At 42.7% G+C, this 25,382-nt stretch overlaps 1 protein-coding gene across 1 annotated transcript in view; it reads left to right on the plus strand.

The window, feature by feature from the left end:
- Window positions 1–2,663: 2,663 nt before the first annotated feature.
- SDC2 (syndecan 2) overlaps window positions 2,664–25,382 on the plus strand; it is a 126,072-nt gene continuing 103,353 nt past the window's right edge. The window contains exon 1 of the mRNA XM_023183989.1: window positions 2,664–3,353. Coding sequence (XP_023039757.1) covers window positions 3,294–3,353 — 60 coding nt within the window. The 5' untranslated portion in view covers window positions 2,664–3,293. The remainder of the gene's footprint in view (window positions 3,354–25,382) is intronic.

The raw sequence follows: 25,382 nt of genomic DNA on the forward strand, positions 1-25,382 counted from the left end.
AAATTCTGCCAAATTTTAGTGTCCATCAGTTTTTTAAACATTTCTAATTAGCAAAACACACAAACAGGCCTACGTCATTTGCAAATTTAGACAAATCCTGACTAATACCCGTGGACCTCCCCTGACCTCTGTCCCCATCCCCACTCAGCATGGGTGACCTCTTTGTAGTCAGCTCTTGTGTAAGTGCTTTTTATACTGTCAGATTATCCTTCTTGCCACAGCTGTTAATAAATCTGAACACAAGATCTTGAATATTTGTTTTCATCTACTTAATATTGTGTCACTCTCAAAATGGTACCAATTCCCTTATTATATATACTCTCAATGGAGTATTTATCATCTTTAAAGAAACAAGTCACTGAGCATCTCATAAACACCAAGAGCCTTGGGGTGTGCCTTCAGGGCAGCAGACAGATACATCCCTTCAACACATGTATTCACTTAAATTCATTTTTTATCACTGCCCAAGCTGAATCACCATGCTTCTTGTTATATGGGTGCCCCAGTAAACAGCAGTAACTGTGAGAACCAGCAAACCAGTGGGGTGCATTTCCTGTTTTACTGGAATTCCAATTTATTTGATGGATACTTAACTGCTGGGGACAGTGGAGGTGTGGCCTTGCCTGAAGGCTGGTGAGTAGACTAAGTCTCTTATGAGGACAGAGCTGATATTTTATGGCTCTTTGCATGTCTTTTGCATTGCTTATTTTCCTTTGGAGCCTTCTTTTAGAAGTCTCCCCATCTCATGAAACTCTTCAACTCACAAAGACTCCATCTTAAAAATAAGTGGCTCATGTTTGTAATCCCAGCACTTTGGGAGGCTGAGGCAGGCAGATCACTTGAGCCCAAGAGTTTGAGACCAGCCTGGGCAACAATGGAAAACCCTGTCTCTATAAAAAACACAAAAATTAGCTGGTGTGGTGGCCTGTGCCTGTAGTCCCAGCTACTTGGTAGGCTGAGGTGGAGGGATTGCTTGAGAATGGGAGGTCGAGGTTACAGTGAGCTGTGATCACCACTGCACTGCAGCCTGGGCAAGAGTGAGACCCTGTCTCAAAACAAAAACAAAACAAAACAAAACAAAAAAGGCTGTGGTTCATTCTTTCAAAAGCTAAGTGGAGCCCACATTGGCACAGGTGCCAGCTACAGTGTGGAATCAGAAGCATCATCTGATGTTACAACTTCTGGCCTCTTGCTCTTTTTCGTCTTTCTCCTTTGCCTACTCTTCTATTTCTCCATATTACCTTTTTGGTTGCCAATGCCTTAGATTTGCTCATGAGCATTTGTAGTTTGGTAGTTGCACAGAAAACCAAAGGACTAAATGTCTCCAAGTTTGAGTTGTAATTCTCCAGTTAAATTTCTTTCTTTGAGATTTATTACAGTAATAGGTTACTAAGACATTATAATTCTCACTTAGGGTATGACTTATTTTATTCTGAGTTGAAAAATTATCATGGCCTCATATCTATATATCTACATCTGTGTATTTTAAAGGCTCACAACTCTTATACTGTACAAATTGAGCTTTAGAGCAAAATTTATTCAAGATAATATTTATCATGTGTCTTTATGTACCAGGAATGAGAATACAGTGGTGAACAGACAGAAAAGTCTCTGGTTTCCTGTAGTGGGCATTCTAGGAGCAGAATGGCTTCATAATTCATTTACTCCCTAAGTCAGAGAAAAATGACGGTACAAACCGGAAGGGATTGTGTGTAAAATTTGTGACAGTAAGAAAAAGAAAAGAAACTGGAAGGGAATACCCATTTGCCATGTTCTATAATATGCCACAGACATTGAATCGAAAGGAAAAAATAACCTTGTAACAAAATATTTCATGTCAGTTACTTCCATTTAGGAAATACATGTTCATTATTTTCTTCAAACTAGGAATTACTTTATCCCTCTTTTCTTTGAAGTTATCTTAAATCTGTTATTATTCAGGGTCTCTATCCAACTTCTTATCAAATTACCCTATTTGTAGCTTCCAAACGTTAACATCTCTCTGCTGAAATGGGACCTATAAAAAGCCTTAGGGGCATAAACTGTGTGTGAGGCAGAAATGGTATTTAAGCCCTTAATGAAGTTACGAGCTTTCAAACTGTAGCACTTTGGGTTTACAGGATCCTTCCAACATGTCCCTTTTTTTGGGGTGCGGGAGGATTTGGGAGAGTGGGGAATACTCTCACTACATATTTATTACATTTATTATCTTCTCTTTAAAAATGCAATTTTCACGAACTGGTGATTTATGAACACTTCACATTGCTTGAAGGCATCTTACACTCCCCCCCCCCCCCCCCCCCCCGCCCCAATTCACAAGGCAGTTTCTACTGGTCGAATTCTCAAGGCAGAAAAGCGACATATGTCTCTCGTTTCTTCACTAATTGTTCTGTAGAAAAGGGAAAGTGAAGAAGAGAACGAGAAAAGAAAACAGGGGAGAAAAGAGCATAGAGAAGGAGAGAGGAAAAGTGGGGAGAGAAAGGAAGAACGAGAGCGAGAAAACGCAGGAGCCCTGGTCTGCGGATGAACAGACCCGGCGCAGCCACAGCGCGGAGCCGCGGCGCCCACTGGCCCTTGGAGCTGCCAATCGGAGTGTAATCCTGTAGGAATTTCTCCCGGGTTTATCTGGGAGTCACACTGCCGCCTCCTCTCCCCAATAGCCCAGGGGAGCCCGGAGAAGCAGGCTCGGGAGGGAGGGAGGGAGAGAGGGAGGGACGGAGCCAGAGAAAAAGAAGAGGAGGAGAAGGAGGAGGACCCGGGGAGGGAGGCGCGGCGCGGGAGGAGGAGGGGCACAGCCGCGGAACCAGTGGCCCCGCTCGGACGCGCTGCTGTCCAGATACTCCCGGAGCTCCAGCCGCGCGTATCGCGCGTCCCCGCCGCTCTGCCCCCAAACTTCTGCCGCAGCTCCCTTTCAAGCCGGCGAATTTCTTCCTTAAAACCAGAAATTGAACCTCGGCACGGGAAAGGAGTCCGCGGAGGAGCAAAACCACAGCAGAGCAAGAAGAGCTTCAGAGAGCAGCCTCCCGGAGCACCAACTCCGTGTCGGGAGTGCAGAAACCAACAAGTGAGAGGGCGCCGCGTTCCCGGGGCGCAGCTGCGGGCGGCGGGAGCAGGCGCAGGAGGAGGAAGCGAGCGCCCCCGAGCCCCGAGCCCGAGTCCCCGAGCCCGAGCCGCAGTCGCTGCGGCTACTCTGCTGCCGATTCCTGTGCGCGGGCTGCGCCGAGCGCTGGGCAGGAGGCTTCGTTTCGCCTTGGTTGCAAGCGGCGGCTGCGAGCAGCGGGTCCCTGGGGAATATGCGGCGCGCGTGGATCCTGCTCACCTTGGGCTTGGTGGCCTGCGTGTCGGCGGAATCGGTGAGTGGGCCAGGCGGGGGACGCGCGCGCCGTTTAGGGTGTTCGAACCTACAAGAGGAGCCTGCGGGGAATAGGGGAGCACCACCTGGGGAACCCCCAGCCCCCACGGTACACCGGAGATCCGCTGGGACAAATGCGCTCGCCGGGTCACCCTTTGCCCCTCTTCCCTTCCGCAGAAAAGCGCTGCTCGCTGGCGTTGCCCGGCGGTCCGCGGGAATGGGGGCACGAGAACTGCAGTTTGTTCTAACCGCAGAGGCCCCTGAAGTCACTCTCAACTTCTTCGCCCTGGGCTGGTCTTGCTGCGTGGTCCGGGAAGGACGGAGGGGAAAGGGTGGCAGGAGGGGGGAGCCTGGGTCGGGCCCGCGAGGGAACGGCTCTGCTTCGCGCGCTCGTCGAGACCAGGGATGACCTGGAAACTTTGGGGTCCCTTCCTCCGTACACCATCCCCCCACGCCAGCTTTCCTGCTTGATTGCGTGCAAGTTCTGGGGAGATGGGGGCCAGATTTAAGGGACCCGCGAGTGTCCAGAGATAAAAGTTTGCAAAAGTTCTTTTGTTTGATGCTCCCTGCGGCTGGGGCGAGGTAACCCACACTACGTGGAATCGCAGTCCGCGGTCCCGCATGGGGACACTGGAGGATGTACGGAACGCGTCCGAAAATGCTGGAACGCTGGCCACTGGATTCCCAGTCCTGCGGTGACCCCCTCCTCGTTGAGGGGCGGAGGTTAGACCGCGGGGCGTCAGGGGCAGGAGGACATTTTCATAGGAGTTGCACGGGAGTGCGGCAAGCAGGGCGAGGCGGGGTACGTGTGACAAGGCTCTTGGCTTTGGGTCGCCTGGCCGCTCGGGGACAGAGGCTTCCCTCCCGCCACGCTAGCCCTTTCTGGCCCTGGCGGGGCGCTTCTGGGTCCGGGAGGAGTCTCGTCGCCGGCGGGGCGCCTGCGGGCACCCAGCTTCCCACCCCCGCTCTGGCAGTGGGAACTTGATTTCTCCTTTTGGTCGCGCTTTCGGGGGCTGGAGCTTGTTTTCCCACGTCGCCCAATGAGCGCCCTCTAAAGGGAACTGCCTCCTTGGCCTCTTCTAGTCCTCAGCCGCCTCTACCTGGGCGCCAGGAGCTGCGCTGTCGGGCCAGGTGGAAGCTTGAACACCCCAGATTTCGTCTGCAGCCTCAGTGCTCTCTGGGGTCTCAGGAGTGCCGCTGTTTCTGGCCCTTTTGGTTCCCCACGTCCTCTCCCCTTTGCCATTTAATAATGTGTCAATTTCTAATTAACTGAATTGTCTCTTCAGAGACAATTTATATCATCTTAAGGTCTTTTAGGTGATTTTACAAGTTTGAGTCTCCCCCCTCCCCTTTTTTTGTGCTGAGGCTAATTTAGGACTGGGAAACCTCTTTGGCATCGAGCGGCAGATGGACATTTTTAATCAGTGTGGGAGCCTCTGTGTGTGCTAGCAGATCCCCATACATTCTTTGTGGTTGGAGAGCATGTAGAATTGGAAACAGTACAGACTACATGAGTATTTTGGGTGCTCAGGTTGTAAAATAGAACTCCGAGCCTTATCAGTGTTTCCCTTTGGCAGATGATGGTTTAATCCATTGATATTAGGTATCTTCCAACCAGTTGTAATGAACTTTGGCTCTTTGTACACCAAAAGGCAGCAGTTCTCTTGTTTATTTCAGATAAACGTTGTTGCTCATCTTGTTGCAAAACAGGGCAAAGGGACTAATAAATTTCAAGAGCCTGCCTGAAAAAAATGCACATGGTTAAGGAGGACCTTTTTTTGCAGAGTCTTATTCAGGGATTTGCTAGGAAATCTTACCGTTTTGGGATTCTGGAGAAAGAATGTTTCTGTTTTCTGCCACTCTGGGTTTTTGCATAAATCTAGCAGTGCTCCTTAAGAAGTTGTTTGGCTGAACTATATACCGGTTCTCCCCGGTGACAGCTTTCCCCTGAACTGTGTGTGTTCGGGGTTCTAATATTTCTCAGTTTGAACCAGAACTGGATGCTTTCCGAGTGAACTGCATTGTGATAGACACAGTTTTCAGTAATTGGAAAATCATCCAAAAAGGGTGATTAGATATTTATAAAATGTCAACTTGGAGACTAGCAGAGAATCTTTGTTAGGCAGTGAGTCAGTCTTTCTAAATAGAAGCGTTTCAAGGCCCAGAATGGCTAACAGTCCATTTAAATTACTTTTCGGTCTCTGTTTGTTTTATGTATAGCAACAAAAATATAAATGAAGTCAAAAGACTGAATTTTTAAAAATTTAGCAATTACAGAATATTATTTCCAGGACTTTGCATTTTATTTTGAAAACTGCAACTGTTTCCTGGGATTTAGAAGTAGTGATTTGGGTTTAAAGCCTCCCTTTAAAAGGAAGAAAGGAAAACTGCCTACAGTTAGTGAATTATTGAGTTTTATACTTAGCTCTGGGGGGAAAAAAGAGGTTCTCAGGAACTAAGGCTCAAAACTGCCTATGAAAAGGAACTGGTAGCTGTTCCTTTATGGATCCTGGAGACAGCTGGGAAATCCTGTTCCTAGTGATCCATTCATACTTTCCACTGTCACGTTAGGACTTTCACTGCGGAACACCAGGCAAGGGGAAAGTCTGACTGAGTGTGGCAGTAGTGATATGCTGCTGGTTTTCTGTCCATTTTTTACATGACTGTTTATCTTTAGAAATAATATATTGCAGACTGCTATAAACACATAATTTGAACTGGAAATATGTTTAAGAAAAGGAAGTGTTTTGAACTAGAGGAATTTTATAAACATTCTTAGATGTCTGTAAATTAAAAGAAACTGTCAAGTCATTTGGACTCATGCATTATCTCCTGGTGTATTATGAAAGGCAGGCTCTGGAAAGTTTACATTAGAAGGGTAACTAAAATTGAAATCATGTAACTGTTTGCAGTTCTATAGAAAATATAGTTTGGCTGTTTTATGAGTGAAACAAATTGCTTTTGCTAGGAAATTTTATAAAAACAAGGGCTCTTTCTTAGTTGGGTATTAGCAGAAGGAGGATGTCATTTAAGAAGGAAAGATCTTAAAAGATCAGGCTTGTAGAAAACGGATGTCTGAGAAGCAATTTGAGCATGCCCTTCAGCTTCTGCCTCTAGGACCTGATATGTCTAGTTTTGATGGTAACCACCCTTCGAGGGGTAGCCTACCAGGGACTGTGTAATACGATCACTTAAATGGCGCCTTGGATAGTCATTAGTTTGGAAAGGATTTCAAAAGGTGAACTAGTTTGTTCCCTGGGTGGAACTAGTTTTCAAGTCTCCAAAAGCCCCCGGAGACCTGACTGGCCAGCTAGAGGTGGCTTGGAGTCTCCACTGGTTGGCAAGGCCCCTGAAGCTGACCCAGTCACACAGAGCCCCACCAGCCCTGTCATTAAGGTTTAGAGCGAGTCCAGTCAAGCCACTGTGCTGTTGGCATACCTGCTGGTGGGGCTCCAGTTGTCCTGTGAGGAATGCCATCCGAGTTTAGATTCTCACTAGATTGCCCTTCTTCCATTGCCAAAAATCAAACTAGAAGATTTTGCCCATCCTTTTCTTCTTCTCAAGGCCCAAGGGTGCATTGCAGAATCTCAAAACCACTGAATTCTTTTCATGGACTAGAGGCCAAAATAAAGTCTTAGAGAAAAGCCAGAAGTAATGAAGAAGAATCTTTGCTAAAACCAATCTACTCTTATTTAACTTTTTTAGTCAACTGTGCCAGTACTATCATTTTCATCCTAGTCATTTGGATTTAAATCCTAAAGAAACCCTGGACTCATTCATCTTTGTTGGTTTGCTTGTCCAGTCTGCCTGTAAGTCCAGCTGTGCATTCATTCTGCAAATATTTATTTAGTTCCTACTAGGAGATTGCGGTAAAGCAGTGAGCAAACCGGGCAGATATCCCCCTGCCTTCTTGGAGCTTGCGTTCTAGTGATCTTTCCGTTCATTTTTTCATGCCTTCAGTGGCCAGCATGAAACTTCCGCAGGAGTGCCAACCGACCCCAGAATGCCCCGGCCCATGGGAACCTGCACTTAAATATGCAGCGTCAACAGTTGTTTACCCAGCTCCTGACCTGAGCTCAGCATTGCAAGGGGTCAGGGGTTTGGAAACGTGGTCTCTTCCCACAGCACTAATCTTTTTTTTTTTTTTTCCTCTTGTGGTGGAGTCTCACTCTGTCGCCCAGGCTGGAGTGCAATGGCATGATCTTGGCTCACTGCAACCGCCACCTCCCAGGTTCAAGCAGTTCTCCTGTCTCAGCCTCCCAAGTAGCACTACAGGCACGTGCCACTGCACCTGGCTAATTTTTGTACTTTTAGTAGAGATGGGGTTTCAGCTGGTCAGGCTGGTCTCCAACTCCTGACCTCAGCTGATCCACCCGCCTCGGCCACCCAAAGTGATGGGATTATAGGCGTGAGCCACCCTGCCTGGCCATTGGTCTCTTCCTGCAGCACTAATTTTGATGGGGGAGAAAATTTCTTTTAAATGAAGAGCTTTCCCTTTTTTTCTTCCTTGGGGGCTTGCCAGCTTGTGCTTCTATGTCTATAGCCTTGTACTTGCCATTCCTGGCCCAGACACTTGCATGCAGTTTGGTTTGTCCTCCACCACTTTGATCATGTTGCCCATGGTCTAGACACTGCTGTCTGTGCTTGTTATCATGGCATATAGTCTGTATGCCTCTGCTGGATTTATAAGCGGCTCCATAATAGCCTTCCTTTCTAGTTACCCCCTTGATCGCTTTCCATCACGTCTCCCAGCCCTGGCCCATTGATATCACTATCATGAACACTCCCTGGGCATTGCTACCTTTTCAGTGTTTCTCCTTTTAAATGCTACTGATTCAATCCAAGCTCCAAATACCTTTTCATGGCTGATCCAGCCCTGTTGTTTTTAATCCTTCCGTAAGTAGCAAGGCATACTGATGATCAGAATCATTGGAAGTACGTGAAAACGCAGATTTCAGGCGTTCTCTCAGACTTACACAATCAGAAGCCTGAATGGGGGTGGGAGTCTGGGGGAATCTGTATTTTTTTGAAGCAACTGAGATGATTCTAATGAATCAGACTAATTTGGAAATTGCTGTTCTAGATGACAGCATCATCCCTTAATTATGTGCTATTCTGTGTTACTACTAGGGTTTTCAGCAGTAGCTGGGCTTAGTGTACAAAGGGCTTGGGCTCGGGAGGTGGACAAGTCTGGGTTCAGATGCTGGTACCTTGCCAGCACTTGGACAGTATATTAAAGCTCTGAGTCACTTAAAAAAGTGTGTGTGTGTGTAAATTGGACCTAAGAATGCCTTTATAACATGACTGCTGTGAAGATGAAATGAAGGGTGCATATGAATGGTGCTTGAGGCACAGAAGATAGGAAAATATTTTTTCTTCCTGTCTTGGCCTCTTTTTTTTTTTTTTTTTTTTTTTTTTTGTTGGCAATGAAATGAGGGAGCCATGTCAGATGTTCTTACCTCTCTGACATTCTAAAGAGGTGAATTTTCTCTCCCATCAAGATTAGTGCTATGGGAAGAAACCATGTTTCCAAACCTCCTACCCCTGTGCGGTGCGGAGCTTGGGTCAGGAGCTGGGTAAACACCTGTTGATGCTGCACGTTGAAGTGCAGGTACCCATGGGCCAGGGCATCTTGGGGTTGGTTGGCACTCCTGCAAAAGTTTCATGCTGGCCACTGAAGGCATTATGGTTCAGGCGTCAACAGAATACACCAGCCCCCAGTGGACCTGGGCTGGTTGTCCTGTTTTGATGCCTCTGCACTCAGTGTCATCAACATTGCAGGGCTGGTGTCAAGAATAAAGAAGACATTGATGTAACGTCCTGACACATCAGCTGTGCACAATCACACCTCCTCCTCTTTCCTGTGGCTGTGCTGAGATTCCAGCACATGGGAAGGAGAGAGTTAAAATTTAGTCTGTATCATGTGTTGGTATGCTGTTGGTCATCTAGAATGGGGTGACAGGGATAGTGAGTATATTTTGGGGATCTGGGGGCAGAAAAAGGGAGTATTTTTATTTTTTAAGAGTGGAAATGTAGCCTGGCGAGGTGTCTCCTGCCTGTAATCCCAGCACTTTGGGAGGCTGAGGCGGGCTGATCACCTGAGGGTCAGGAGTTCGAGACCAGCCTGGCCAACATGGTGAAACCCCATCTCTACTAAAAATATAAAAATTAGTCAGGCGTGGTGGTGGGCACCTGTAATCCCAGCTACTTGGGAGGCTGAGGCAGGAGAATTGCTTGAACACAGGAGACGGAGGATGCAGTGAGCACTCCAGCCTGGGTGACAGAGTGAGGCTCCATCTCAAAAAAAAAAAAAAGAGTGGAAATGCATGAAATTTCTTCTTTTAGCCATTTGGGCTTTAGGTCTTACTATTAAAAATCTCGATTGCATTGTGGTAAGTCTGTTTCTAGGGCAGCATTAGCTTTAGCAACAGGGATAGAGGGAGGGGTGAATGCCTCTGAATAGGAGAGGACACTGTTGAAATAGAATTGTGAATGTCTGTTTTTCTCGAGTATCTCAAAGAATTGGTAGGAGTGGGAGAAGGGAGAAGCCTTGAAGTCTTTGGAGATTTTCCATTTGCATTTCATATCAGCAGAGTGAAGCCAACGAGTATGCTGCTTGTGGTGTGATAGCCAATGCATAGTCTCAGAAAAATGGAAAAATGTTATTAAAGACGTTTTCATAGTTGTTTTTCCTGTACCATTCAATCTATTTTGTGAAAAATGTCACAAAGACTCAGTAAATATGCTCTCTACAAAGCATTTTGGTGTTTTTTTTTTTTATATGATTACACAGGTATATTAAATACAAGTAGCTGTAATATTTAAGGAGTATGTGCAATTAATATAATTTAGTCTTACGGTAAGAATGACACATGGGACAAGATACACAATTGTTAAAGGAAAATTATTTTTTTAAGGGAGAAGTTAAATATGTATTCTTTTTTTTTTTTTTTTTTTTGAGACAGAGTCTCACTCTGTCACCCAGGCTGGAGTGCAGTGGCATAAATGAGGCTCACTGCAACCTCCTCCCACCGTTCAAGTGATTCTCCTGTCTCAGCCTCCTGAGCAGCTGGGATTACAGCACATACCACCACGCCTGGCTATTTTTTTTTTTTTTTTTTTTTTTGTATTTTTAGTAGAGACAGGGTTTCACCATGTTGGCCAGGCTGGTCTCAAACTCCTGACCTCAACTGATCTGCCTGCCTCAGCCTCCCAAAGTGCTGGGATTGCAGACGTGAGCCACTGCACCCAGCCGAGTTAAGTATGTATTTATGTGTGATTTGTTGTTAAATATAATACAGCAGACTAAGTATACAACGTTTTAAGTCAAGGCAAAAGCAGGTTTTGTACACATGTAATTAACTGTCTTAATCCCTATGGGACCTCAGTTTTCCCATCTCTAAAATGATGGAGTTGAATTAGAAGAATTATCTGTCTTTAGTATTTACTTTTTCTGCATTTTAGGGTGTGGTAGGAGAAATGTTAAGATTAACTTAATAAGTAATTATTAATCCCCTGTCAAATACTTCTAATTTTATTATTGAAACATGGAATTTATTCACCTTACAGAAAGGCAAGTAATTTCTAATAGCTCATGGTAACCTGTTACCTTGAACTGAGTATTCATTGTTTATTAGGAGTATATACATTGTCCTGAGTATTCTTGATCTAATGTCTATTTGTATTAGTCTGTTCTCCCTCTGCTAGTAAAGACATACCTGAGACTAGGTATTTATAAAGGAAAGATGTTTAATGGACTCACAGTTCCACATGGCTGGGGAGACCTTACAATCACGGTGGAAGGCAAAGGAGAAGCAAAGGCATGTCTTACATGGTGGCAGTCAAGAGAGCTTGTGCAGGGGAACTCCTCTTTATAAAACCACCAGATCTTGTGAGACTTAACTACCACAAGAAAAGTATAGGGGAAACCATGTTTCAGTTATCTCCACCTGGCCCCACCCTTGAAACATGGGGATTATTACCGTTCAAGGTGAGATTTGGGTGGGCACACAGCCAAAACCATATCACTAGTGTTTTTGTTTTATATATGTTTTCTGATACAGGCCAGTGTAACATAGAGAACAGCTGAGTGGTAAAAATAACTTTCATTCTAGATAGAAGATAACATGACTTGAAATACTGGGGGGCTTTTTAAACCATAAGTCTCATAAAGTGTTTTAGGCTCCTCATATGGTTTCTGGCCTGGATCTCCATTTCCAGAGTGGGGCTTTTAACTGGTGCCTTCCGTTTGGTCCCTCTGTAGAGCACTTGAGCCTGGTCTGAGTACTGTGCAGACCACAAGCAAGAATCTGAATGAGCAGACTATGGTAGTGTTGCCTAGGTTTGGATACACTTACTATATAACCTTGGGCAAGTTTCTTAACCTTTCTGGGCTCAGTTTTCTCATCTGTAAAATTGAATATCCTAAAATAAGTTTTTAGGATTATGTAAGACACAATAGGTAGGGACTTTTTAGCATAAGGGGAATGTCCTTGCTTTGTGTCCCATGCTAGTTATAATTCTTGGCTTTCTGCTTCTCTGAAGAATAAGGGCTTGGCACACACATTACTTGGGTTCATCTGATAAGCTCTAGCCCAGAGGGTCGCTCAGCATATGCATAGTAGAGCCTACTTTTTCATAACTGGGGCTTTCTTCTTGTCTTGGGGTAGACTAGTTCTATGCTGAGATATTGGGAATATGTTTGTAGTCAGCTTTTCTCTAAAAGTGGATGATGTGAGAAAATACGCCATTTATTATTTCTGGCTGATGAAAGGTTCCTTACAGGGACAGGACAAATCTGTGTTAAGATGTGGAAAACTCATCTTTTCCAGTAATTTTACCTCCACAAATCTGTCCAAAGGAAATCATTACCAGGTAAATAGTGTTTAATGTGTTTGTTAAAGCCTTACTTGTAATAGTTAAAAAAAAAAGGAAACAACCCGAGTGTACAATAATAGAGTAATTGTTAAATAAGATTCTAATTTAGACACTGAATATCATGGCCATTAAAGATTTATTTGAAGGGTATTTATAACTTAGAAACTATAGTACACAAAAAGTTGGATATAAAACTATGTACAGTGAGACCTTGGTTATATTTTAAAAGGGGTGTGTGTGTGTATAAAGATAATGTATATATACAAATCCATACATGTCATAGAACTGTGTAGATACACATACACAAACACACACAGCATGAATACAAGTAAAACTAGGAAAATCAGAATAAGATTGGTAGATCGTATCAGTATCAATATCCTTGTTGTGATGTTTACTGTAGTTTTGTAAATGTTACCATTGGGGGAAACTAGGAAGGGGCACAAGAGAGCTTTCTATTATTTCTTACACTGTTTGCGTCTACAGTTATCTCAACAAAAATTTCAATTAAAAAATGGCACCAGAGCTAGATTGTTGTTCAAGTAAGTTCTACTGATCCTTCAGAGAAAGATATGTTATAAAGCTCAGAGAATGATAGAAGGCTGTTCTTTCTCATTTTAGGAGGTTATCATCACTCCATGTCAAAACCAGACAAGAAAAGCAGAAAAAACAAACCTATAGCCAATGTCATTTATATTAGATGTCAAAATTTTAAATAGAGTATTATCAAATTGAATACAGCAGTTTATTAAAAGAATAATGATGAGCCCAAGTGGGATTTTTCCAAGGACAGTTTCAATATCAGAAAAGCAATGCAGGTATTAACAGTTTAAGGGAGATAACAATTGGATCATCTCAACAGATGCAGAAAAAGCATCTGATGAAAGTACGTGTGAAAGTATTAATATAAAGGTCTCCAAATTCTGGTTAACTGAAGGCATATTATATTTGGCTAGTACATCTGTGCTTAGGACTCAATTCACTTGACATGTTTAGGAACCAAAAGGCCTGTGTTTACAAAGTCGTTAGGCAACAGTCTCTAGTTGCATGAGTGACAGGTGTGTGACAACCCAGTAAAGGATGGGCCGTGACATATATAGATTCTAATTCATATGGAGTTGTTCTAGCATTGGCCAGGTTCACTGTATACTCTCCCAAATTAAGACAATGCAGGAGATGGTTTTGAATGTTGTAGAATCAGATAAATCGGGGTTCAGTTTCTGGTATTTCCACTTAAAAGCCATGTGGCCTTAAAAGCCATGAGAAGTCTCTTATCATCTCCAAGCTTGTTTCTTCAGTGTGAAACTGGGATTAGAATATTTTGCCTTTTGTTTATTTTGAAGATTAACCTCAATAGTGACTAAAATCAGAATCTAACACAAAGCCTGACCCATAATAGGTGATTTAAACCTGTTGGTTTCTCTTTTCTTGCATCTTTAAGTTTTGTGATTTTGCGTTACATGTTTATATATGAATGTATATGCATGTGTTTTGTGTTTCTCACTTGCATCCTGACTCTTGACAATATGGGACATATATTTTCACAAATTTAGAACTGGTTTATTTTTAATCAGGCAAGTTATGATGCTTAATTATATTTTGTGTTTCCTCCATCACCCATATTTCCTGAATAATACTTAGCTAAAACTTGCATACAAGTTGGAAATTTAGTTAAGGTGGGAAAATCTTTGGTAGTACTTGTGATTATAATTAAAATACTTAAAGAAGGTCAGCATCGGAACCCTAATTATTTTTATTATTATTATTATTATTTTTTGAGACAATGTCTCGCTCTGTTGCCCAGGCTGGAGTGCAGTGGTGTGATCTCAGCTCACTGCAGCCTCTGCCTCCCAGGTTCAAGCGATTCTCCTGCCTCAGCCTCCTGAGTAGCTGGGACTACAGAGGCGCGCACCACCGTGCCCGGCTAATTTTTGTGTTTTTAGTAGAGACAGGGTTTCACTGTGTTGGCCAGGATGGTCTCCATCTCCTGACCTCATGATCAGCCTGCCTTGGCCTCCTAAAGTGCTGGTATTACAGGCATGAACCACTGCACCCAGCCTGGAACCCTAATTTTTAAACACTGTTTTATATGAATTTACTATTGAATTAAAATCTTAACTTTATTTATATCCCACTTCTGAACTCGCTTAATTAGGAGTGGTGTTTTGATTTATTAGATTTGATTAGATTTTGTGATTATGCTGATTAGTTATTAAGTTTTGTACTTGATAAATCAGTTTAACAATGGACATACATTACTGTAAGCCAATGAAGAACAAAACTCTTTGTTGGTCCTGCAAGTTAAAAAGAAATTATGACATGGTACCCACCTTGTAGTAACTACTATCTACCTTATGATTATCTAGAGAATTGAAAATGAGTTGGGCCAATACTTAACATATGTGTTATATGTAAAATATGCATCAGTTTTCATTGAATCTGGTTGGGCATTTGTACAATCAAAATTGCCAAAAAACCACAATGCAGAATAAGAAGAGCCCCTTGTAGAAGATAAGTCACTGGTCTCCTGGAAAAGCAAAACCTTCCTAAAACCTTCCTTGAAGTGGCACAGTATGTTGGAGAAAAATGAGAATTCTGTTGATGACTTAGAAACACTTGATTTTCATATGTTTCTCTTTTTCCCAATCTTCTCTTCAAAGAAAGACTTCCAAATGGTAAAATGTGCGAAAGGTAGAGAGAGTAAGAAATTGTTTAGAACCTGAATGATCTGTTGATATTTCTATCAGGGGAGAAAGTAACCTTATGTTTCAACCAGTCTGATTCTCCATATTCTATAAACTTTGGGCTCTTCAAAGTGAGAGCTGGGTCTTTGTATATATTATATGTAATCAGGTAAAAAATATATATTTACAATATATACTTATATATTATCCACATCATATTATTATATACTTTACATATATTATATGTATCCGGTGAAAGCTTATAAGAGACGGAGTCTCACTCTGTTACCCAGGCCGCAGTGCAGTGGTGTGATTATGGTTCACTGCAGGCTCGATCTCCTGGGCTCAAGGCATTTTACTGCCTCAGCCTCCTGAGTAACTAGGACTACAGGCACTAGTTCTGGCTAAGTTTTTGTTGTTGTTGTTCATGTGGGGTCTCATTATGTGGCCCACGCTGTAGACCTTATATTAGGTATTCAGTTAAAATCAAATAGCCATAGCTGGCCGGGCGCAGTGCCTCACACCTGTAATCCCAGCACTTTGGGAGGTTGAGGCAGGCAGATCATGAGGTCAGGAGATCAAGACCATCCTGGCTAACATGGTGAAATTTTGTCTCTAATAAAAATACAAAAAATTAGCCGGGCGTGGTGGCGGGTGCCTGTAGTCCTAGCTACTTGGGAGGCTGAGGTGGAAGTATGGCGTGAACCCAGGAGGCAGAAATTGCAGTGAGCCGAGATCACGCCACCACACTCCAGCCTGGGCAACAAAGCGAGACTCTGTCTCAAAAAAAAAAAAAAAAAAAGAAGATCGAATTGCCTTAGCTAAGTAATCCAAGAAGTATAGAAGTGTTGGGATAATTCTCACTGTATTCTTTTGGATTTTGCTTTTTTAGTTTTTGTAACAATGGATTTTAGAGCTGGAATGGACTTTTAAAAAGAAACACATCCAGAGAGGTTAAGTGATTTATCCAAGATTACATAGCTAATTAGCGGCAGAGTTGTAAATTTAGCCTAGGCTGTTTTATTAGTAGTATATTTTCTTATAAAACATTCCTTTTCTGGCTGCTTCTGCTCCCTCATTCCCCACATTAATGATTAGCACCTAATGCACTTATTTCTGGCACATGTTCAATAAATAAATGAAATACCACAGAACATACATTTTATGTTATACATTCAGCATCAATGTGGTTAGTGGGTTTTGTGCAGAATCCTTTGGTGTTTAGATACTTTTTCAGTTTCCATCTAAACTGTGCTCCAACTAATTCCTTTACCTGCTAGTGAAACTCGGGCTAATTATAAGAGAAGAGTTGAGAGCACTGAGATTTGGAAGACCCAGAGACTGAAATAGAGTTGATTTGTAAGTCTTAGGAAGATTGTGGAGACTTATAGATAGAAAAGGAGATAAAAGCTTCCTGGAGATAAGAATCGGGACCAGAAGCAAAATTAAATGAATTAATACTGCATTTTCTTGGGGGGAAAAAGGCTGCTATTGTAGTTAAGAGAAAAAGAGCATTCCTTGGATTTTTATACTAAAATTATGTCAGTGCCTTCCAGGAGAGAGTGTGATACACCTACAGCCCAGGTAGAAGTGCTTTTTTACCTATTTCTTTTTGCCAGTCTTAGATGTAGGCTCCTCTTTTCTCCCAAGAGTTTCCTCTTGAATATTGGCCAGGTGCAGTGGCTCATGCCTGTAATCCCAGCACTTTGGGAGGTCAAGGTGGGTGGATCACGAGGTCAGGAGTTCAAGACCAGCCTGGCCAACATGGTGAAACCCTGTCTCTACTGAAAATACAAAAATAGGCTAGGTGCGGTGGCTCATACCTGTAATCCCAGCACTTTGGGAGGCTGAGGTGGACAGATCACAAGGTCAGGAGATCGAGACCATCTTGGCTAACATGGTGAAACCCTGTCTCTACTAAAAATACAGAAAAATAGCCGGGTGTGGTGGTGGGCGCCTGTGGTCCCAGCTAGTTGGGAGGCTGAGGCAGGAGAATGGTATGAACCTGGGAGGTGGAGCTTGCAGTGAGCCAAGATCACGCCACTGCACTCCAGCCTGGGAGACAGAGTGAGACTCCATATCATAAAAAAGAATATGAGTTTTATAAATTTTATTATAACACAAATGTATTTGAGTCAAGCTTTTTCAGAAAAATAAGTCTGTGAGATATTTTTAAGAAAAGAATTTTATTAAAAGGCAGTAACATTAAAAATTACTACAGCCTTCTGCTATAGATAGGCATTTTCCATTCATTGTCTATAACTGTCTCTCAACTGCTAGGTGATATTACTTGCCAGGGCTGCATTTTATGTGGCCCAGCACAAGTTAGAGCCTCAGTTTTTCTAGCTTTAAATAGTCTTGCTATGTATGATACTATAATCGTCAAGAGAGCAGCGAAAGTGTCTAAATGTATCACCACTCTTTAATGTAGTCTAATGGGTGCAACCCTGAATATGTGAAGTGTCTTAACGATTGCAGCCTCAAATCATGAAGTATCTAACGAATGGTTGCAGCCCCCAATCATGAAGCGTCAGACTCTTCCTTTTCATTAGTTGGCCTAATCTTCGAGGTCACTGATATTCTGATTTCTTTACCAACTTTTAGCATATTGCTTTAATGGCTTCTCTCTGCAAACTTCAGTCTGGTAATGGGAGAACTAAGAGGTAGAATTAATGGAACCTCTCTAAATCTCAGCTCTGCCAGTTTCTGGACTTGGGCAGGTGATTTAATGTCTCTCTGCGGCGATTTTCCCGTCTGTAAAAAGGAGGAGTCATAGTAGCCACCTCGTAGAGGTGTTGTGAGGGCTAATGCCTTAATTAATGGGTGTCCAGCACTAATAAGAGTGCGCAGTATAGAGCCTGTGCTAGACTCTCAGTGTTGGCGATGAGCGAAATGGACAGCTCATGAGATGTGTTGATCAAAGAAGACGGTATCCATAGTCTTTCGAGGTTTTGAACATGAGGCAGAGAAGAATGATGGTGCCACTGACTAGATCAGAAGGACAGACTGATTTTTTTCCTCTTCTTTTTGTGGCTCTTGTGTTTTGGTGAAAGGAGGAGGCATTTTGGTTTCTCTAGGTTTTACATCTGGGTAGTGGAGGGCATGTTCTCCATCACGGGTTCTCAACCCTTGCTGCCAATTACATAAACTTGGGGAGCTTTTAAAAACTATTCATGCCTTGGCCCCACTCCAGACAAATCCAAATCTATGTGGTGGGGGTCCAGCTCCCTGTTAAAGCTAATTCTCACTTCCAGAAGGCTTGAGAACCCTGCTCTAGAGGACTTCTTAGTCTCCAGTTTAGAGGGCAGTCTAGCAGGTAAGATTTTGTATTCTTAACGTATGCTTTCTACTGCTGTGATTAAGCCCCATGGAATGAGGTGGCTTTCCAGGACTCATCTGCTGCCTGTCAGTCTAAGCAGTGTGGAACTGGGAAATCCTTGCTCCCTTCCAGCTTCTTCTTTTTCTCCAACGTCTTTTCTGCTGGATCATACTTTTTTCTTTCGAAAATTATTTTGGTGGATTTGGAAACATTTGAGAAGTCTTTAGACAGAAGACTATATAGCTATAAAGTAAGTTTATCTGAGGATGTCTTTTAAAAAAAATGCAAACATTGCCTTTCCTGAAGGAGAACTCTTCCTAGTGGAACAAAGGACACTTGTCCTCTTGGTCTGGTTGCAGAGAAGCATGTTTGGCCAGCTTATTAGATTTGCCTGAGTTCATACTTTGAACAGAAAAATTGCCTGTTTTACTGATTGGAAATACATTCTCTGACTTAACTGAATATACTGATCATGTATAGGTCCTACATAGATGTCTTAAGAATGGCCTTCTTACCATACCTGCACTTAAGTTCAGCAATTTGGACCTGGTTCAAGTCGCATCAATTCCATGGAGCTGTATTGTTTGCGGCTGAAGTTGGAAGAGAGAGTGCTTTAGGCTTTCTTGTGAACAAGACATCTGAGTTGTCTTTAGTTCATGCTTAAGCACAAAAGCAGCAGCCCATCATCTAATCTATTCATAGTTTACTTTGTTCGGGTATCTAATTTGGGAGCATGCTTGCCCTCACTCACTTCTAAAACACACAATTTTCCATCCATTGAATAAAAGGGTCTATCTTTAATTGACTCAGGGAACAAAACCTTGTTGAAGAATTCTGGATTTCTCAAAGCTTTTAAAAATTGCTCTGCAGGATAATACTACAATGCTGACCCTTTAGAAACTGCCACTCAACATGTATCTGTCCTACAATAGAGTTGGAAGAGGGATTATTCTGAGAAGCCTATTAAAATGAACCGTTTACTATGATGCATAGGCTTTTAAACCCAGTAAGTCTGTAATATCTAGAGTAAAATTCAACATCAGTTTATTATTTTGGGGATGATAGGGTTAAATGTGTCTTTACAAAGTATTAAGCATGCACAGAGAAATTGCAAATGTGAATTCTCTCCATTCTCCCCATTAGGAGTTTATGCCTGATAGATAAATGTTCCAGAGCATTCATGTAATACAATTAGTAGATATACGTGCTTTTTCTCAGTGGAAATTGAGGTCTGTTACAAGGAGTAACAGATTAGGCCAGTGGTTCTTGAAGTAGGGACTGATGAGCAGCATCTACAGCTCCTCTGACCTTGTTAGAAATGGAGATTCTGGGCCTCTCCACAGACCAAGCAATCAAACTTTGCAGGTAGGGCCCAGCAGTCTTGAGCTTTAAAAAGCCCTTCAGGGGATTCTTTTGCACGCTAACGTTGGAGAACTTCTGAGCTACAGTTCTCATCCTTGACAGCACTGACAGCACAGACACTATTGAGAGTCCCAGGTTTTGGGGCACGGGTGTCAGTATTTTTGTTTCTTAAGCTGCCTTGGTGATTCCAGTGTTCAGTCAGGATTAGAGGCTGCCTCTCTAGGACCTTGTTACCCAAAATGGGGGTCCCAGACCAGCAGCGTGGGCATCACCTGGGAGCTCTCTAGAAATCCAGGCTATCAAACCCCACCTGAGACTTACTGAATCATATTTGAAGTTTAACAAGATTCCCAGTGACTCATAAGCACATTAAAGTTTGTGAAACCCTGATTTATAGAAATAGTGAGTTTCCTTTGTAGAAGCCAGCCCTTAAAACACCCTTAATTTAAAAGTTTTGTGAGGAGGTAGAACAGCTGTTTTGGCTTCTGCCTGGCAGTTACTCAGGGAAGCAATCACTGGGGGCAAGGGAAAGCTATGAAAGCTGCGAAGGACCCAGAACCATTTCATCAAGTGAGTTCTGGTGCAAGTAATGAAAATCCCAACTCAGATTGGTTTAAGCAGTGGAAACTTTTTGGCTCAGATAATGGAAAAGTTCAGGAGTGGTTCTGTTTTCAGGTCTGGCTGCATCAAGAGGCTTATGGGTTTTTTTTTTTTTTTTTTTATCAGCCTCAGGTCTTATATAACTCAGCTCAACCCTCCTTTGTTAGATTCACTTTGAGGTTTTATAGAATTAGAGTAACAGCTAAGCTGTTGTTAAAAAGAGATCCCTAAACATAGTGGCTTAAAGTAGATTTATTTCTGTTTGACAAAACAGTCCCAAGATAGGTCTGGTGGCATAACTCTGCTGTGCTCACACGCAGTTCTTACCTGCTGGTCCAAGGTGGCCAGTCCATCCATACTATTTCCTAGCCAGGAGAGAGAGTGAAGGGGGAGAACATACCTATTCTTTTTAATGCTGCAGCCTGGAGGGGTAACACATCACTTACACTTGTATCCCACTGTTTGTAGCATAGTCACATGGTCACACAAGGTGCTATGCAGGCTGGGAAATGTAGTGTTTACATGGGTGGCCACGTGCCCAACTAAAATCTGGGGATGTTATGTTACTAAAAAGGGAAGACTTTAGGTATTGATAACAACCAGGAGCGACTTCTCCTCTGGTGGTGGCAAGATGGAGTCTGGTTAACAGCCCGTCCTCTTAGCAATTGCAGTATAAAGCGCTACTCTTTCCTAGTTCTTCCAGTAAGAATCCCAGAATAGCTTCCTAGTTCTTGATTTCTGGGAACTACACATGAAGAAGTGTCCCCAGAATCCCTTGGACTGTGATAGAAAAGATTGTTTCCCCAAAGAGAACTGTTTAATAGCAAGCATAGAACAGAGAGACTTTTACCTCACTCCTTTGTGAATTGGCATTTGGACCCAGATGAGAAAGGAAAGTGGAGAACATGGGGGTGCTCAAGCCAGGTGTGGGGCATTGGGGGCTATTTACTGTTGAGTTAGTCAAGTATGGAATATTTGAAGATTATTAGCACGTGACATAAATGGTATTTAGGAATAAATGTGTTTGCTGAGTTTAATAAACATAGGAGACTGTAACAATGTACTTTTGATCTTCTGATCTCTTATTTTAGTCATTGGTAAATAAGAGTAAAAGAAAAGATAAACTTTGGTAAATGCTTTTGAAAATGTTTTAAATTAAATGATTTAAGCTTTAATTGCTAAAGATTATGTAAATAGAAGCCTTTAGTGCATCAAACAACGATGAGTGTTGAAGAGATGATGAATTGAACTTGTGTTTACCATCTCCTTCTCAATATTTTGTTTTCTTAGTGTTTTTTAATGCTTTATACTTAGTACATTTTTTATACTTGATACATTACACAAAGGATTTGAGGTAATTTCCAAGACTGAGGCCTTTCTCACAAGCTTTAGAAGAAAATTCTAAAAGCATACTACATCCTGCTTTTAAAAAAAGGTTTGACAGTCTTACGTGATAGAAAAATAATAAATCATATTCAAAATAACATGGTATTTCCAAGGCTCTCAACTGCTTATTGTCCTTTTAATCAAAATGTGGATTGTAGGCACATCTGCTATAAATGAATTAAAATTTCATTTGCCCAGAACTTTGTGTATTCCATTAATAAGATTTACCCAAAACGCTATTGTTGGTTTAATAAATATTAAGAGAGCATTTGGGATGTGCCTCCTGGCGTTTGTCGTTTCTGTCCTTTGAGCATTAACTACCCGTCTGAGCCTTCACCAGGCTGCTTTTGTTGTTTTGTGCCTTGAGGTATAAATAGAGGCAGAAAACCCAGAAGATGCAAACAAATTTAATACTATAAACTATTTACAGATGTGTTTAGTATTCATTCAATAGAACCTTTTAGTTATTGAATATAAGCCAACTTTAGCATTCTACATGTGCAAGGGGTTCTGTTTTTTCTTTTATTGGAAAATTTAAAAACAACAAAAACATCTTTTGGTAGTATCATCATCTAATAAGCACCAGAAAGATGTAATATACTTTGTCGTCTTGGATCTTACATACTTTTGGACAACCAAGAGTGAAAAGGGCGGAAACTTCTGATCTCGATTGAGTAAAAGGAAAGCCCTTCTAAGAGGTGGTTAAAGATGGAACAGGCTACTTCAGCAGGAGGCAGGACCCATACCTGGAGCTAAGCTGGTGTGTGTTTGGATGGCTGTTTATTGAGGATCTTTAGAGGAGATTCAAGCCATCAACTGGCTGGGGAGAGTTGCTGACCTTTATAGCTTCTTTCTAACCTTAGAAAATTCTGTACAACATTTTAAAGGTGAGTGCTGAGCAACTTAAACTATATTTTATTTCCTTTCCTGATAACTAGGTCTGACTGACACTAGACATCTTTTGTTGCCCGTAGTTGAAGGAGTCTGGCATTCTAGGACCAACTTCCTGTTAAACTGATGGCAAAATCTCTGTTTGCCAAGGTTAGGGGACTGTGTATGTAACTGTTGAAATCTGACATTATCTCAAACTTCAAGGGACTCTGACAGGTACTTTAACCAGGCAGAATGGCACACTTGACTGTCTGGTTTGAGTCAGAGCAGTGAGTGCCTGGGAGAAAACGCAAACTCAAGACACCATGAATGGCCTTTAGGGAGAGGGAAGAGAGACAGAGGGCCCACAGGCCAGCATGAAGAGTATAAAGGGGAAGTTGGTGGGGGCAGTTGCACAACGGCCAAATAGGAACAGTTCCAGTCTATAGCTCCCAGCGTAAATGATGCTAAGACGGGTGATTTCTGCATTTCCAACTGAGGTACCGGCTTCATCTCACTGGGGCTTGTTGGACTGTGGGTGCAGGACAGTGCGTGCAGCCTACCGAGGGTGAGCCGAAGCAGGGCGTTGCCTCACCTGGGAAGCGCAAGAGGTCAGGGAATTCCCTTTCCTAGCCAAGGGAAGCTGTGACAGAGGGCACCTGGAAAATCAGATCACTTCCACCCTAATAGTGCGCTTTTCCAATGGTCTTAGCAAACGGCACACCAGGAGTTATATCCCGGGCCTGGCTCGGAGGGTCCCATGCCTACGGAGCCTCCTCATTGCTAGCACAGCAGTTGGAGATTGAACTGCAAGGCAGCAGCGAGGCTGGGGGAGGGGCACCCGCATTGCTGAGGCTTGAGTAGGTAAACAAAGCAGCCAGGAAGCTTGAACTAGGTGGAACTCACTGCCCTTCAAGGAGGCCTGCCTGGGGGTCAGGGCATAGCCAAACAAAAGGCAGCAGAAACCTCTGCAGACTTAAATATCCCTGTCTGACAGCTTTGAAGAGAGTTTTGGCTTTCCCAGCACAGAGATTGAGATCTGAGAACGGACAGACTGCCTCTTTAAGTGGGTCCCTGACTCCTGAGTAGACTAATTGGGAGGCATCCCCTAGTAGGGGCAGACTGACACCTCACTCAGCTGGGTACCCCTCTGAGGTGAAGCTTCCAAGGGAACGATCAGGCAGCAACATTTGCTGTTCAGCAATATTCGCTGTTCTGCAGCTTCTGCTGCTGATACCCAGGCAAACAGCATCTGTACTGGACCTCCAGCAAACTCCGACAGACCTGTAGCTGAGGGTGCTGACTGCTAGAAGGAAAACTAACAAATAGAAAGGACATCCACACCAAAACCGCATCTGTACATCACCATCATCAAAGACCAAAGGTAGATAAAACCACAAAGATGGGGAAAAAACAGAGCAGAAAAGCTGAAAATTCTGAAAATTAGAGCGCCTCTCCCCCTCCAAAGGAATGCAGCTCCTCGCCAGCAACGGAACAAAGCTGGACAGAGAAGGACTTTGATGAGTTGAGAGAAGAAGGCTTCAGGTAATCAAACTTTTCTGAGCTAAAGGAGGAAGTTCGAACCCATCGCAAAGAAGCTAAAAACCTTGAAGAAAAGATTAGACGAGTGGCTAACTAGAATAACCGATGTAGAGAAGTCCTTAAATGACCGGATGGAGCTGAAAATCATGGCACAAGAACTACATGATGAATGCCCAAGCTTCAGTAGCCAATTCAATCAATTGGAAGAAAGGGTATCAGTGATTGAAGATCAGATGAATGAAATGAAGCGAGAAGAGACATTTAGAGAAAAAAGAGTAAAAAGAAATGAACAAAGCCTCCAAGAAATATGGGACAATGTGAAAAGACCAATTCTACATCTGATTGTTGTACCTGAAAGTGACGAGAATGGAACCAAGTTGGAAAACACTCTGCAGGATATTATCCAGGAGAACTTCCCCAACCTAGCAAGGCAGGCCAACATTTAAATTCAGGAAATACAGAGAATGCCGCAAAGACACTCCTTGAGAAGAGCAACTCCGAGACACATAATTGTTAGATCCACCAAAGTTGAAATGAAGGAAAAAATGTTAAGGACAGCTAAAGAGAAAGGTCAGGTTACCCACAAAGGGAAGCCCATCAGACTAACAGCAGATCTCTTAGCATGAACTCTACAAGCCAGAAGAGAGTGGGGGCCAGTATTCAACATTCTTAAAGAAAAGAATTTTCAACCCAGAATTTCATATCCAGCCAAACTAAGTTTCGTAAGTGAAGAAGAAATAAAATCCTTTACAGACAAGCAAATGTTGAGAGATTTTGTCACCATCAGGCCTGCCCTACAAGAGACCCCGAAGGAAGCACTAAACATGGAAAGGAACAAGCGGTACCAGGCACTGCAAAAACATGCCAACTTGTAAAGACCATCGATGCTAGGAAGAAACTGCATCAACTAATGAGCAAAATAACCAGCTAATATCATAATGACAGGATAAAATTCACACATAACAATATTAACCCTAAATGTAAATCGGGTAAATGCTCCAATTAAAAGACATAGACTGGCAAATTGGATGAAGAGTCAAGACCCATCAGTTTGCTGTATTCAGGAGACCCATCTCACGTGCAGAGAAACACATAGGCTCAAAATAAAGGGATGGAGGAAGATCTACCAAGCAAATGGAAAACAAAAAAGGCAGGGATTGCAATCCTAGTCTCTGATAAAACATAGTTTAAGCCAACAAAGATCAAAAGAGACAAAGCCATTACATAATGGTAAAGGGATTAATTCAACAAGAAGAGCTAACTATCCTAAATATATATGCATCCAATACAGGAGCACCCAGATTCATAAAGCAAGTCCTTAGAGACTTACAAAGAGATTTGACTACCACACAATAATAATGGAAGACTTTAACACCCCACTGTCAACATT

This window comes from Piliocolobus tephrosceles, chromosome 7 (assembly GCF_002776525.5).
Source record: "Piliocolobus tephrosceles isolate RC106 chromosome 7, ASM277652v3, whole genome shotgun sequence".
Taxonomy (NCBI): domain Eukaryota; kingdom Metazoa; phylum Chordata; class Mammalia; order Primates; family Cercopithecidae; genus Piliocolobus; species Piliocolobus tephrosceles.